The sequence below is a fragment of the Netta rufina genome (genome assembly GCF_964035555.1).
Source record: "Netta rufina genome assembly, chromosome: 19".
Classification (NCBI taxonomy): domain Eukaryota; kingdom Metazoa; phylum Chordata; class Aves; order Anseriformes; family Anatidae; genus Netta; species Netta rufina.
In genome coordinates, this window is record NC_140143.1 from 9,928,879 (window position 1) to 9,944,534 (window position 15,656).

The 15,656-nt window shown below is 41.8% G+C and overlaps 1 protein-coding gene across 1 annotated transcript in view; it reads left to right on the forward strand.

The window, feature by feature from the left end:
• Window positions 1-4,850: 4,850 nt before the first annotated feature.
• Window positions 4,851-15,656, forward strand: part of COX10 (cytochrome c oxidase assembly factor heme A:farnesyltransferase COX10) — a 101,353-nt gene continuing 90,547 nt past the window's right edge. Inside the window, exons 1-3 of the mRNA XM_084298554.1 lie at window positions 4,851-4,978; window positions 5,582-5,706; window positions 6,515-6,839. Of these exons, the coding sequence (XP_084154680.1) occupies window positions 4,936-4,978; window positions 5,582-5,706; window positions 6,515-6,839 (493 nt within the window). The 5' untranslated portion in view covers window positions 4,851-4,935. The remainder of the gene's footprint in view (window positions 4,979-5,581; window positions 5,707-6,514; window positions 6,840-15,656) is intronic.

Consider the following 15,656-nt stretch of genomic DNA (forward strand, 5'->3'; position numbering starts at 1 on the left):
TGTTTAAGCACCGTTTGGAACGAGGAGGAAGATGAAGCTCCATTTCCTGGAGCTTGGCTCATGGGGCATCATCACGCTCAGGTAGCCCCCACAGAGGGATGGGAGGCAGGCACTCACAGGTGGGTGCTGCCGTCCTGTCCCTGAAGGTAAATGCTGTGGGGGGAGCGCTGCCTACCTGGGTAAAATGCTGCCCAGGGAGAAAAACAAGCCAGAAGAGGAGTCCTGCAAAGTGCAGGGGTTTAAGCCAAGCCAAAGCTGGACCTGAGTAGGGCAGTGGGCTGATAGGGTAGCAAAGCATGACCTGGGGAGAGAAGAAAAGAGCGATGGGCAAAGGCAGGAGAGGCAGGAATCCTGAAGGTCTCAGCCTGCACCAGTGAGCGATGGCATCGCCTGGGGTCAGGGAGGCAGAAGGGGTTAATTGCAGGTCAGCAAAACCCAGCTTTGCATCTGGTGCTGAGAAGCTTCGGGCGTGCTCTGCTGGGCTTTGTGCAGCTAATGGCCATGGCTGCGGAGCAGACACACACTGCAGCCCACCGCCCGCCTCGCCTGGCTGCCGGGGTGGAGAGGGCTTCCACAAAACGGTTAATGTGTGCACCGAGCACTTCCTGAGCATTTGCTGAGTATAAGAGATCAGTTATGCAAGCTGTTTCTTCAGTTTTAATCTGATTTCCTCCCTCTGCTCTTAATAAATCTTGTTTTTATTAGATCTTTTGAGTCCTAGGCAGCTTGGGAATTTCACATAGATTTTCCAGGAAAAGAAAGACCTCTGGAAGGAGGTATGAAAAAAAAAAAAAAAAAAAAAGAAGCAGGGTCTGCAGATATTCAGGCAGCAATTCTCAGCTGAAAAAGCACAGGACACAGGTTCTTTTCTTCAGAGGGTTATTTTCTGGGCAAAGGGCTGCTGGAAAAATCTATTGTTGATGCTGGCTGAGAACTTTAAGGGGCATCGCTGCCTGTCAGGAACAGCAATATCTCAGTGAGTTAGGAAGGGACGGTGGATGGGAGGTTGTGAGGGGCTGTGTAGCTCCTTTGTGAACTTGTTTCTGCCGCCAGAGTGCAGGTAACCAGTGACAGAACATGAGGGAAAGGCACAAAGCTGTGCCAGGAGAGGTTCAGAATAGGTATTAGGAAAAATTTGCTTACTGCGATGGTGGTCAGACAGTGGGACAGGACTCCTAGAGAGGCTGTTGATGCCCCGTGCCTGTCAGCATTCAGGAGACGTTTGGATGCTGCCCTCAGTACCAGGCTTTAACCTTTGGTTAGCCCTGAAATGGCCAGGCAGTGGGACTTGATATTTAAAAGTCCTTTCCAGCCGAACTATTCTATGTTCTCTAGGTCTCACCATGTTTTAGGGCTGATTCCCTCGGCACGGTTCATCTCTGCTCACTTCGTCCCTGCTTACTTCCCACTGCCTGCAGGTTTGCACCAGGCTTGACAGCAACTCCGAACTGGATCAGAGCCGAGCTTACACCAGACACCCAGCGAAGCTCTACCATGGAAAGGCTGCAAGTCCTTTAACCAAAGGAAGCAATTACAGCTCAGAGTCCACTGCAGGTGGTGAGCAAGCCATACAGGCTTGCCAAAAACGGCATACCACAGGGTCAGCACGAGGCCACCTTTGGCAGCTGGGAAGAGGCAGCAGTTTTGAGCTTCTGCTGATTTCCTACGGTATATTTGAACTCTGCCTGGGGAAAGAAACCAGTCTGGCACACCCCTTCGGAAAGGCTACTGAGCCCTGATCTACCAGGACTACTCTTTCATTTGCTCTTGGAAGCTTCAGCTACTCCAGAGCACTGGGACTGGGGTGGAGGGAGGGGTTAGGGGTTTTGATTTATTTATTATATTTTTTAACCTGCTACACACCACTTAGAGTTATTTGCTGAGTGCAAGGCTTTAACAGCAATGAACTGGCATGTTTCAGGCTCTCGGCTGGAACCAGTACATTTTGCTTCTGGTTGAGAGGTTTCTTCATTCAAGCCCAAAACACATCTGTGCATCAATGTAATGCTTGTGCACCACAAATGCTCATTTGTGGAAAATCACAAACCTATCCCATTATGGGTGACACAATGAACTATTTAAATAGTCATCAGCGTCACGGGGAGTTTCTCAGCCACTGAGTTTGGGACCAGCTCTGACTCAAGGAGATCTCAGCAGGGAGAATATAGTTATAAAATCCTGTGCCCTTCGCTTTGGACACCATTCCTTCTGCTACATACCACAGCTGGGTCCCAACAAAGCAAATACAGCGGGGCTTAAGCTAAAGGGGGTAGAAGTCCACAAAGCTACAGCTTCCCACACGGTGTATTACTGAACTCCGCAACAGTCATAGCTCTGAAATGATCTGTAAAGGTTACCACAATAACAGCAGGATGCCATCTTATTTATTTTGCACTTGGCTTTTAAAGTTCCCTATCTGAAAGTACATCGAGTCTCTGTGGAGCTCTAACATCAATGCCGCATTCTATGAAGCAAGGAAAATATAATATTTTTACAGTCGGTCTTTAAATCATTTTCTGACAACAAATCAATCTTACAAGAAGCCTTGTTGGTGTTATGAGTAAGAGAAGGAGAGATTTTGAGATTAAAGTACAATAATAGTGTGCTGTCTCCATGAATTTGCCCTTTCGTGTATCAAACTATTGCATTATGCTGCTCAGATCTAATTAAGCCCCACCAATCAGATTTATGATAGTGCTAATAGGAAAAAGGATCGTATAACGCTGTTAATATGTGCTCTGTAATTAACATTAATGGGAGTCGCGTGGTTAAACACCCCTTGCATCACCCTGAAAACGGACCTCTAGGTGCGGTGTTTATTTTATAACCGTGGAGAAGTAGCAATAGGTACGGAGCAATTGCCCATCTCGGCAATTAGCAGAGAGAACTCGGGAATCGCTGCGCCCGAGTGGTGCTCAGCCTTGGAGCCCTGAGACAGGCAGGGTGCTGCTCCTGCAGCCTGCAGGTAGTCCTGCTGCGATGCTGCCTGGGGGCGAGGCGGGGGGACCCGAGCGAGCAAGGTGCTGAGAGCTCCCTGGAAGTGCCACGTGCCCTTTTTAATGATTTGTTACGGTGCCTGGCGCTTGCTGGAGCGTTCACTACTTCGTGGAGGCAGATTGTGCAGAATCGGCACTCTGCAGACCCAAAGCCTTGCTAACAAGACCCAAAGCCTGTGCAGCCATCTTAGGCTGAAATGTAACTCTGACGCTTGGATACTTGTGTTCTCTAAAAATCCTTTTTTTTTTTTTTTTTTTTTTTTTTTTTTTCTCTAAGGAGTAACTTTAGTGGTTAAACCCAAACGGATACGTGACATTCTGTGTTCCTTAAATCATCATTATCGTTTCATAAGGAGGCATTTCTCTGCCCGGAGGCCCATGAATAACATTCTCCTTAATTAGAAAAGTAGTGTTTTACCCCCTCTCTACAGGGGTGCAATTTATTGCCCAAGTGAAAGGCAATGAAAATTACCAAACCTTAAATCTCAGCCCTGACACGGAACCTTTGGCTACCTCACCCTTTTTCTCTGTGACCCCAAGTGCCCTAAAACCAACCAGCCGTTCCAGCCCTCTGTGTAGCCATTGTGTGTTTGCTATGTGATGTTTATTTTGTTTTTGCAGGTGTAAATTTAACTTGAGACCAAACCTGTGGTAGTTACAAAAACTGGAGATGCAAACAGGAACTGCCAAGTGATATATGCTGAGTGATGAGAACTCAGAGTAAAACAGGTTATTAATTGTAAGAAATGTGAGGTCCTAATTTCTCCCCAGCTCCCCAAATAGAAGCAGAGTGGAAATAAATGCTTCAAAGTAGGATATTCTTGGTGAATTAAAGTGAGTGTTTTCATTTTATCTTCCTAATAATGATTTAAGATGACTTTTGCATGAATTTAAGCACTATAAAGAAATGAAAGCCTGGGAGGAAGATGGGTCTGAGGCAGATTTCCATGTTAAAATATTGAGAATGATTTTCTAAAGCATTTAAGTGACTTATAGCCTACATCTCCTGAACTTAAACTCTTAAGAGAAAACATTTTAAAGGTGCCTGGGGGTGCAATTACGCTTTACAGCTTGAGCAGCCCCAACCATTCCCCTGCCTTTCTGGTCAGAGCACAGCAGAGGTCCCCTCCTCGTGCCTCGTACCAGCTTTCAGCCTATCTGCCCCTGCACAGTGTGGGTCCAAACAGTTAACCCAGCAAAATAAGTACTTTTTTTTTTTTTTTTTTTTTTTTTTTTCCTTTCAGGTTAGCAAGTTGAATCTGCTTGAAGAAGGATCCAGGGAGCACCAACACTGGTACAAGGGAGGATGAGCCTTCAGTGAGGACCCTCTGGGAAGGATCCGTCTTCTAAATCCAACCTCCTGCAGCATGTAACTGAAACCGAGCGGGTTAGAAAACTAATCCCAATTTCCAAGTGGCCTTGGCAGATGAATACAAGTGTTTTTGTTGTTTGTTTTTAACCAAGCCGTGGGAGCTTTAATACCTGGGTAGTTTGGGGAATGAGACTCCGTGTCCTCACCGACCTGTCTGCCACATTTACCTTTTAAATTAACCCTTACTCGGTTGTTTCACAAGTATTTTGTGACCTCCCCCCTCCCCCGGCACCCTCCTCCTGTCACTGCCAGCGCGCTAAGCCCGCGAATTTTAATAAAAACGCTGCGATGCAGGAAAAAAAAAAAAAAAAAAAAAAAAAGAAATGTTAATATTTTAATAACCAGCGCCAGAAACAAGCCGATTGTGTACCCCGGCAGGGATCTGGGCTGTTTTTTGGCAGCCGGGGGTCAGCAATGTTCGGTCCCCGCTCCCCTCCCGTCCCCAGGGCCGGGCTCCCCTCAGCCGCCGGCGGAAGCGCCGACCCGGATGGCGTCCCGGGGTCGGGGCGCGCAAGATGGCGGCGCCCAGGAGCTGAGGGGAGAGGGCGGCGGGAGCAGCGCAGCGCCATGAGCGCCGCCCGCCGCTGCAGCCCGCCCCGGGCGCTGGCAGGTACCGCGGGCCGGGCCGGTGCTGGGGTGGCTCTGGGGGCAGCGGGGCCGGCCGGTTTTGGCAGGGAGGAGGGTGGGGAGCGCACGCCGGGTGTCCCCGGGCATGGCCGGCTCCCATGAGGGATGTCCCCGGTGGGGCGTGCTGGGGCTGAGGGTGCCCTTCGGGGCCGGGTGGTGTCGTGGGGTGGTTGGTTTGTAGCGGTGTTTTCTTAAAATAAAATAAAGGAGCATGGGTGTCATATCAGGCACGGGTGGCCTTGGTGTGATCTTGCAGCCCTGTGGCAGCTGCTTCCTTTAAGCGCTGCTCATGCTGTGTGGCCGAGATGCACGCACTTGAGAGAGCTGTGGGGTCGTGGAGGAGGAAGAGAAGCTTAAAAAAGCATGTCTGTGGGGAGCTGGGAAATTAGGAAGAAAAACTGCAAATCATTAGAGCAACCTGCACTTTCGGTTTCTTCAGTAGGACTCCACAAATGTGGCTCCCCCTGTCCAGGTTCCCATTTGCGGTGGTGTCACGTCCCAACAGACAACAGGTGCTGGAGGCTGAATTACAAGCAAATCCAGGGGCAGAGCCGGAACCTGATGTTCTCCTTTTTTCTTTAAATAGGTTTATTTATTTGGCACTTGAAGAAAACAGGAATACGGCAAGTACCATGCCAGTTTGTGCATCTGTGCCGAGTAGCCAATGACAGATTGATCACGTTTCAATACTTTAACTTTCTCAAACGAATGGTAAGTCAAGGAGTGTGCTTATCCCGTGTTTCTCATTCCTTGATTAACTTTGCCTCATGTGGCAAGTCAAACTGGAGATTGGTTGAAAAAACAAATTTCCTATCTGGCAAGCTGAGGCAAGTCCAAGCATCTCCTTTTGTGCGTTGCATCAGAGTTAAGCACATGGGATCTGAAACAGATGAGGTTGGAGGAAGGCCGCTGCAGCACAGGTAATGCCTTGTACTCAGCGTGTCCTCTTCCTCGTGGAGCCTTCTGTGCCTTTGAAGTGGAGTGCTCATGTCCTGCTGGGAAACGTGAAATTAAACTACTTTTATTATTCATTAAAGTGCTAGTACGAAAATCACGTAAATCTTATAAAGATGCAAAAAGTTGAGTTCCTGTTTTTGGAGATTGGAGTTGTTATGGATCTATGCGTACCTGCTTGTTTACGGTTGAATTAATCACTTATAAATCAAGTGATATTGCCTGGTAGTTTTGAAGATGAATTAAGTAAAGTTTGCTGTCAAAACTACAAGGGAAGTTACATTTTGTCCAAAAACAATTCTTCAAGGTTACGTAAATGCCATTGAGGCAGTTGTGAAATGGAAAACTGCCTTTGTTGTATGTTGTCCAACTTCAGAAACTTTCTGTGCATGAAATAAATGTTTGAAAGAAGGCTAACTCAGTCATGTCACGATAGTAAACCTGTTATAGTAAAGTAAACCTGATAAGAAGACTAATGTAGCAATAGTTTTGGTATTAATAACAACATAAAATGGATGAAAACATCTTCTTAGCTAATCATCTTAAAATTTATTGTTCTATTTAGTATGTAACACAGTACAACAAAGACCTCAGCCAACGAGCAAAACCTAAGTCAGATTCAGTTGCATCTCCTTTTCGTGAGAGTCAACAATTGGATCAAGAAAAGAAAGTTATACACAAGATTATACCAATTTCTCCTGTTCATCAACCTTTGTCTAAGACATCAAACATAAATGAGCTGAAAGAAATGAAGTTAGCTGCGGAAATTGAAGGCTCAGCCACACCACTAAGAGCAGAATCCAAAGAAGAAAGACAATGGAAAGAAATGAAGCTACGGCTGGATGATTTGCCAGGAATTTTGGCACGTTTGTCCAAAATTAAGCTTACAGGTACTACTGGTTGTTTTTTCATTTCTGTGTATTCTGTGTATTCTGATATTAAGACTTGTCTAACGTGCTAATGGTACAGGTGTGTTTTTGCGTGATAATTCCTGCTTCGGTGACACAAAGTACCTGGGTCAATTCCATCAAATGTGTGTTGGAAAAAAAAAGAGTTTTATAAAAGTTATTTCTTTGCCTATTAAATTGTTTAGAATCATCATTGCTTGCACTATATTGTCAGTTAGCTTTTGGGGGATCATAATCAAGAGCTTGTACAAAAAAAAATACTTTGAGGTAAAACTGGAACAGGAAGAGATTTTATAAACCTTGCATTAAGTTAAAACCTTTTTGCTTAAGTTTACCAACATTCTGTCTTAATTACCTTTCATTTTAACACTGCTTCTTTTCAAATTCATATTTGGAAAACCAACAAAAGATAAGCGTAATAATTTCAAAGTTTATGAAGGAGAAGTTTCAGGTATGACCAATTAGTTTCTGAAAGTATAATTCTATAGCTGTTAACAGAGTTGTACCTTCCAACCAGCAGTTTAAGCAATTGCTTTGCAGCCTAACTACATTCCCTTTATTCTAATAGTAATACATAACAGCTAGAAATTGTTTCTTTGCCAAGCAGTAGTGTTAAGTATGCTTTATGTCTAAGGAAGCTGTAATGATCTGACCGAAGACTTAGATTTTGTCAGTATCAGGGCCAAGAACAGAAGTACAATTATTTGAAGTCCCTGCTGTGGTGCTCTCTCCAGTGAGTGAATTTTTCTAGTTAAAAAAAAAAAATCAGTAATAAAACTGTTATTCTTTGCTTTAACAACCTTTTATAATAAAAATCCTGAATTCAGTTTGCTTTCTGAAACTTTTGTCTTGCAGTGTATATGTTTTCCCTCTTTGTTTTCCCTGGAAAAATTGTACTGGCCTCATGCAGTGTACAATGGTCATTTAATTTTTTCTTAAATAAACAAGCCTTCTAGTTCTTAGTGTTGGTGAGACATCTCATGTTTTGGACTTGCAAAACCAATCTTGTCTGTATGTCCAAATGTTCCTCCTTGTTATTTAAAAAAAATCAAGATGTATTTATTTTGTGCTGGTGAAGAGCTGAGTTAGTAGACTTGATGTATGAAAAAAATATATTTTTTTGATACTTTAATGATTCCCTTTTATTTATTAGCCTTGATAATTTCAAATTTAGGCATATAAAACTCTTACTGGCACATTTATCAGTTATCAGAATTATTGCACTCCCAAGTTTGCAACAGCTTTGTGATGCGTACAACCAAAATTATTGCCTCTTCTCTTTGTGTGGAGCTGACCTGGTTTCCCTCCTTATGCTGTTAAGTTTTTAGCAGCATTTTGTTTCTGTAGTATAATGTCTAAGTGCTGTATGAACAATTAACTCTTTTGGCATATTTTCAACTAGGTGATTTTATTTAAGTGCCTCTTTTATGTAAGCTTGAAGCTTATGCTGGTTATTGAAATAGAATTAAATTAAGAAAACTCAATAGATCCAGAAATAAAAAGTTAAAGTTCTGTGATTAAGTGATCAGTTTAAATGGGGTGAGGAGAAAGAGAAAGGTGGAGAAAGGGAGAGAATCAGCTCTTGTTTTAAAAGCTTTAGATGTGTTAAATTTGCTGATAGTCCTTATGGGTAAGCTCAGTACCACATCTGACCATTATTGTTGCTTCTCAAAACAGGAGTTTGAAGAACTTCACCAAGATGGATGAGTATCTTTTTCTGGGGAAAATGATTTTATGTGTTACTTTCTTCGTGTGGCCTCACTGTTGGTGCCAAAATTCTGAACGGCTTCTAGTAGCTCTTGTTGAAATGGAAAAAACAACATTGCAGGCAAGAAAGCACCACTCTGTTTTTAAGGCATAGTGTTACCAGAAAGCTGTAGAAGGCAAAGGTTACGGAATTTCATTTGGTTCAAGACTGCCTGTTTTGTACAAGTGTGTTCTCAGATGTGCTGTTCTTGAGCCAAGGTGATAAACTCTGCTTCTGTTGAGAAGGTCTAGAGATACAGAAAAAAGTGAATCCCTCTTCTTGGTGCAATCTGTATGTATTGGGCAGGGAGATTGTATTGAAATTAGAAAGTGTAAAAGTGTGAGTTGGATTTTGGATGAAGAGGGGTTTGCAGGAGGGAGCTCTGTTGGTCTTTTCGGTCGTAGGACAGTGTAGGAGGCGAGCAGGAAAAATACTCGGTGCAGTGTGCAGAGCAAGGAAGTAGACTGAGCTCTTTTTCCAAGCTGTGCAATCGTGGAAAAATACAAATTCTGTAAAGAGCATGGTGGTGTCGTTCTTTGATTTATTTATTTATTTTACTAAAGAAAAAATAGATTCTCTGAGGTCACTTTTATTCTACAAATGACACGCAACTCAATTCCTTCCACCCATGAAGTTCTGATAGATCTCATATCCTATGTGTTTATTTTGGCAGGCTCTTTATTTATACTTTTTAGGGTATAAAATAACAAAAAAACAAACTGTGCATTATGCTAAAATGAGACTTCCTCATGCCCTCTTCTCTTCCCGCTGCTGAAGCAAAGAGATGTTTGTTTGTATTCTGAACTGCAATTCACCTTTGAAAGGAAATGAGTTTAGCTATTACCGTACCCTCCTGCTTCATGTAAACTATAGCTCTTATGACTTTCCAACAGAAGAGCGAAAAAAAAAAAACTGTTTATATTCTTTTGCTATAAAAAATGATAAGGGATTTTTTTAATTACTTTTTGCATAATCCACCTTTTCAGGTTCGATTTCCATCCTTTGCTTTCTCTGTCGGCTGCTGCCTGAACAGCTGCATCTTGCCATCCTGGCGCTTGGAAGTCTAATGCATCTGCCTAATAAGTCTTCAGAATTATAAATGTTATTGTCTTCAACTTTATCCCAAAGTTCATGTGTAGTTGAAAATAGGAAAAGGAATTGTGAGGTATGGTGATAGGAGGAAATCCTAGTAATTTGTAACGCATACACATCGTTAAGAATATCAGGCGGTCTCATCTTCTTAAACTTCGTGCTTTTGCAGTGATCACAGATAAATACTAAGATGAGCTGTGTGGAAAAACCCAGGAAAGAAACGCCAGGGTTTGGTCTGGGGGAAGCGCAGCGAAGGCACGATGTGCAGAGTGCTGGGTGTTCTCTCTGGCTGCTTTGCTACGGTTTGTGACCATCCTGTCGTTGTTGCTCGTGCACTGAAGGATGCCCTGGGCATTGGACTTGTGGTGACAATGACCAGCCAGAGGCACAGCACGTTATGTAGCACACGTCTGGGAAGTGGATGTGTAGGTGTAAACTTAATTGCTAATTTCTGAACTGCTGTAGTTTTCCTCATCTAAATTGCAAGCTCGCTGAGGAAGGGACTGTGTCTTTAGCTTTTCTCTCTCTGCTGTGCCTGTAAGAGCTGAATTCCAACTCTCGTTTCTCCTTGTGGCTACTGTAACACAAACCTTGAGTTTCTTGAAGAAAGGCACATTAATGTCCACATGTTGTGGGCATTTCCCTGTCTTTCCTTGTCCTGTATTTTAATATACTACACTGAACATTTTCAGATGTCTTCATAAATGTATTAATTTGCATCTAATGATTCTTGTTTATACACAGTTGTTAGTTAACTGGTTGCTGTTTATCCAGAGATCCTATGCAAAGTTGCAATCTTTCACCCAAAATCTTTATATTCTTTTACATCACCTCATTGCAAAGGACTTGTAACTTCCAAACCTTTGAAGCCACTTTAGAGTTTTGGTAGTATTTTTCGAAAATACAGTTCAACAGTTAATCTGCTAAAGTGTGATGAATATTCTTTTCTGTTCTGATTACTGAAGCCTTGTTTCAGATCTCATTGGAGAGACCTCTGTGCTGGGTGGCTTGCTTTGGTTTCACACGTGCAGCATCCACAGAATCACAGGGACCTCAAGGTGACACTTAGGAGGTCGTTTAATCTATTTTTCCACAAGGCAGGACCAACCTTAGGCATATCATCCCTGACTTCGTGGTGTTCTGTTTGTTCTAAAAACCATCCAAGGCAAAAAATATACAGCTTCCCTGTGCGACCTGCTGCAGTGTGTTAGTGTCCTCTGCTGAAAAGCTTCATGGTGTATATAACAAACCCCCCTTTAGCTTCAATTGAAGTGTATTGCTGTTTCTCTAAGCACTATGAAATCTGGAAACTTTCTCCAAAGTTTGTTTTTCTGTGTATCTCTCACTGAGGATGTGAAACGTTGTTTGGTTATATCTAGCTCTCTGAGGTTTCAGCCCAGAATCCTGTTAGTGTTATGCAAGAATAGTTGGGAGTAAATTCTCTCTGCTCTTGTCATGATCAGCCTTAGGAGAGAGCTAAAATAGGCCAGCCTGGGGTGTTTATACCTCAGTAAATCTGGAGTCATTTGTCATCTTTAATAGAGTCATTCCAGGATTTACCATGGTCAGATCAGAATCAAACCTTTTTTTTTTTTTTTTTAAAGCTTTTTCCTTGCCAAAGTGTTGTGTAGTTTACAGGCTGAATCCCAGGACTGGTGGAATCAGTTCTCTGAGGAGGCCCACGAATTTATTTGACCTTTGTTTTCAAGGTAAAAATTTGTGTGTGGTTCTGCTGCTATCTGATCGTTAGTAGCTTCTTCCACAGGAAGAAGGATTTGGACATTCTCCAGTCAGATGCCAAAATTCTTTTAAAAAGAGGATTGGAAGAAAAGAGGATTGTCCTCATTTTTTTCTTTGCTGTGAATCTTGGCATAGAGAAAAATGTTTCTTAAATTGTATCAGGGGAGGTTCTGACTTAACCTAAGGGAAAAGCGGTTTTGCAATGACGACAGTCAAACTTCGGAGCAGGTTGTCCAGAGATGATGTGAAATTTCTGTCCCTGGAGATGAAAAAGTCCTGAGGGACCCGGCCTAAATTCAGCACTGATCCTCATTTCTGCACGAGGTTGGACTTGGCGATCGCCTGAAATCCTGTCCAGTCGGAACCGCTCTCTGATGTGGCTAGACAATGTCAGACAGCGTCCTAGGAGCAGAGACTGCGTGCTGCAAAAATATCGATAGCTTCTACATCATGGATGTACTGAGCTATATTTAAATTTTGAAAAATGGACAAACATTATTTGTGAGCATTTTCAGGGTTGGAGACTAAAATTAGGGTATTTTTCTTATGCACACTTTTAAGAGAATAATCCTATTTTCTTTACCAGAAAACAACCCAAGTTCATCAGCTGTATTGCTTATGTCTGAATTTGTCTGTGCTCTGGTGATCATCTAGCACAAACGTATTGAAGTGGAAATGAGAAGCGTGAGACATTTGCTACTGGCTTGCAGTGTGATCATTAACACCCTGCCTCATCCCTGCGTCCATTGCGTGTTTGGGAAATGAAGATGATGGTTATCCAGCTTTGCATAATGACTCTGAGTGTTGCTGAACTGCTAAGTAATGTGGCATCAATCACTAAATAAGGTGCTTGTGTGTGCATGGGCAAAAATCTGCTAACAGCTGCTCTAGTGAAAAAAAATTCCATTTGCTTGGAGTTCCAGTACATTTCCACTTCAGCTGAGAGCACAATTTATTCTTTTAAATTGTGGCTTTAATATAGCCAGAAACTTTGACAAAGATTTATCAGCGTTCCTTGTATAGATTGTTACTAGTCTCCGTGCATTCTCCAGTCCTAAACATATTTTATAGGTCTGTCAAAGTAGTTCTCATTTTGTGGTTATTAAATCAGTAACTATTATCCTATCAAAGAGACAAAGCTTCACAGTGATCGTTTTCTAGCAATTTGTTTTCCATGCTACAAAGAAAACTAATGAAAGAAAAACAAACTATTATTACAGTTTATTTTTTTGCAAAGCATTTTAAAATTCTTCATCAGTAGAAGAGATTATTGCTGTTTGCTGTGTTTGTGTTACTGCACTTGAATTTTATATGAGGTTATGTGAAGACTTGCTTCCAATTACTGTCCCAAATTTAAATTTGCTTCAGGAGTTTGGCCGTCTTCAGTGTGCAGGTTAGAATCTGCAACAAAACTGAGATGCACCTACCCCAGACAAACCCAAGTTTACAAAGAAAACCTTTGTCAGACCCACAGCACCGATGCTGAGGCTGTACTTGGCTTTCCTGAAAGCAAAGAGTGGAAACTCAGGAAGAGAAGTTCTATCAGCTCTTGGAAAACCAGTTTCCTTTACAGGAATACAAAAACACTTGTAATAAAACGGTAAAATTGCTTCTTAAATTAAAATAGGAACACAATTGCTTTTGTTCTTCCATATGCACTGATACATCATCAGTACGGGAACAGAAAGGAAATGTAAAGCTGAAGTGGTTTGCTTTGGGTTTCTTCCCATCGACTTTGGCTTGGCTACTTTCTAATAGGAGGTAACCAAAATACAGTGTGGTGATTCGCACGGTACAAATAAAGATTTATAAAGGCAGATTACAATGAAGCCGAACAGAAATGCAAAGCATACTATGCACTGTGGTCCTTTCAAACGTGTTCTTATGCTGGAAATGCCATTATTCACTCGCCCCCCCCCCACCAGTGCATTAGCATTTTCTTTTTCATTGACATTGAAATTGTAGACAAATGCCCCTTCTTAATTTCTGTTAAAGCTAAAGATGTTTAAAAGACATAAAATTAGGTTTAGGTTGAGATCATAAGTTTAAATCCTGGCTTCTTTTTGAAGATAATGCCAGCTCTCATCAACAAATCTTGAAAGGATCAATTCCATTTTTCTATAATAAGGTGAAGTGAATTTGACCCCAAAAGCACTAAACTAACAGGGATTAAAAAACAAACAATCTATGAGCTCATTCCCTTGATGTGATTTCAATTAAATACACTTTTCCTCCATGAAAAAAGTAGAAGAGTAAATTATTGCTTCCCCAGCAAAAGCAAATAAACTTCCCAATCCAAAGGGAACGTTTTCCTACTTACTCTTAACATGTCGCATTTGAATTGCAGGGTGATGAGACAAGCAGGGAAAACCTTGTGTTGAGAGCACTGCCAAGCAACCCAAAATACCTCTTTCAATTGGATAAGTAAGAGGATGTACTCTGGCCTTTCTTAACGAGATCCTGCTAAGTCACTCTGAAATGACGGGCTGAAATTAATCCAGAGAAATCAATGGGGACTTTAATTAGTGCTGTAGCTATGCTGTATTAGGATTTCTTTGAGGTCACTGTGATGGTAAGGTTACGTAGACTGTTTGCCAATCTGCTCCACCTCTCTTCTTCAGTAAATGAGTTGGTGTTTTCCCATAATAAATTGGCATAAAGTGCTCCCTAAGATAAGTTTTAATTAAACTCTTGTCTAGAAGTGGAAGGGTGATTTATTATGCCAAAAGATGAATGTAATCATTCTTAGAAATGCAAACACCACTGTTTCACCATCCTCTTTGAGTGTATTCTTTAACTCTATCAGCTGTAAACCAAGGAATTTCATGTTTCCTTGGAATTATAATCTTGAAATTATTTCTTGATTATTCTCAATGAAGAAGGGTCAAAGTTTGAAACCAGGATGCTCTGTCCCTGAGTTCTGAATAGCTGGGGTCCAGCCTTTTGGCAATGATCATCGTTTGCATGTCAGCAGGTAATGGTAAGGCTCCGTGCAGGTTCGAGGTGTTTTGGAAGCAGCTGAAGGAGCCACAGTGAGAGCCAGGTGCTGTCACGGGAGGTGAAGCCGTGGGCTTAGCGTGGTATAAACCTTGTGCTCTTGGAGACTTGTGTCACAGCCGTCCGTGCAGCACCCTGAGAATCCATAACCAGGCTAAATAAGTTACGTTTATGACAATGTGAAATACATTATTATAATAATATTCATCTGCCAACAGATTCTAATACTTAGCGGAAAGTTTTGCTGAGCAGCATGTCATCTTCACTGTCTTTTTATGATTAAATGCTAAGGTCCTTATGTAGGCGCAGCTCTTGAAACGAGTGCTTTGCATGTACATCCTTGTGACAGGTCTCTGCCGTGACATTTAGTTCTTCCATCTCCAGTAACACTACCCAGCAGATAATCCAGATATTTTCAGTCAGCAAAGGTTATTTATTTGTCACATAACTTTAGACACATAGGAGGCTTTGCAGGAATCAGGAAGATGAGAACATTTTGATTCTTTGATGCATACTTTTAATTTGAGGTCTGGAACATGTAATTACACACAAGACATTTTAAAATTATTTAATAACTATTAATTTTCAATTGTCAGTTTCAAGGTCATGAGCAAGAAACTCAGTAAGTCCTGACTTTTATAGTATAAGAAATTTTTATTTTATAGCATTTCTTGCCAAATGCAAGTTTCATGTAACCTATTATTTGGGTAATTGCAGTATTAGGATTGAGATTAGGGTAACTTTCTTTTTAAAGATGTGATTAGCAGCACTATACTAAAGTTATAATTTTGGATGACAAAACTGAAGTGGATTTTTGTTAAAGACTTCCAAATTTGAGTGGATTAGGTGTTGTGAAGTCCATGTGGTGGTGTGATTGTACCTTCTGCCTGAAGTGGGCATATCAAACGGAAACAGTGCGAGCGGATGCTTTTACAGTGAAGTTATTGGCTTCACCAGGTATATCTGCATAGCCTTATTTTCCTCTTTTGTTGTTTTTGTTTTTCTTCCCTGCTGAAGTTTCTTCTATAATTTGATAGAATTTCTCTCTCTCGGTTCAGGATTTTCCTTACTGTTTCTTCTCCTCCATGTTAGACTTTGCAATGGCATGTGGGCTACTGGGAAAGTATCTCATGTCCATGTTGTATGAGGCAGTTTGATCCTTTAGCAATCCACAAAATGGAGAATACAGTGGCATAAGTTTTATTCTCACCTCTTCTGTCTTA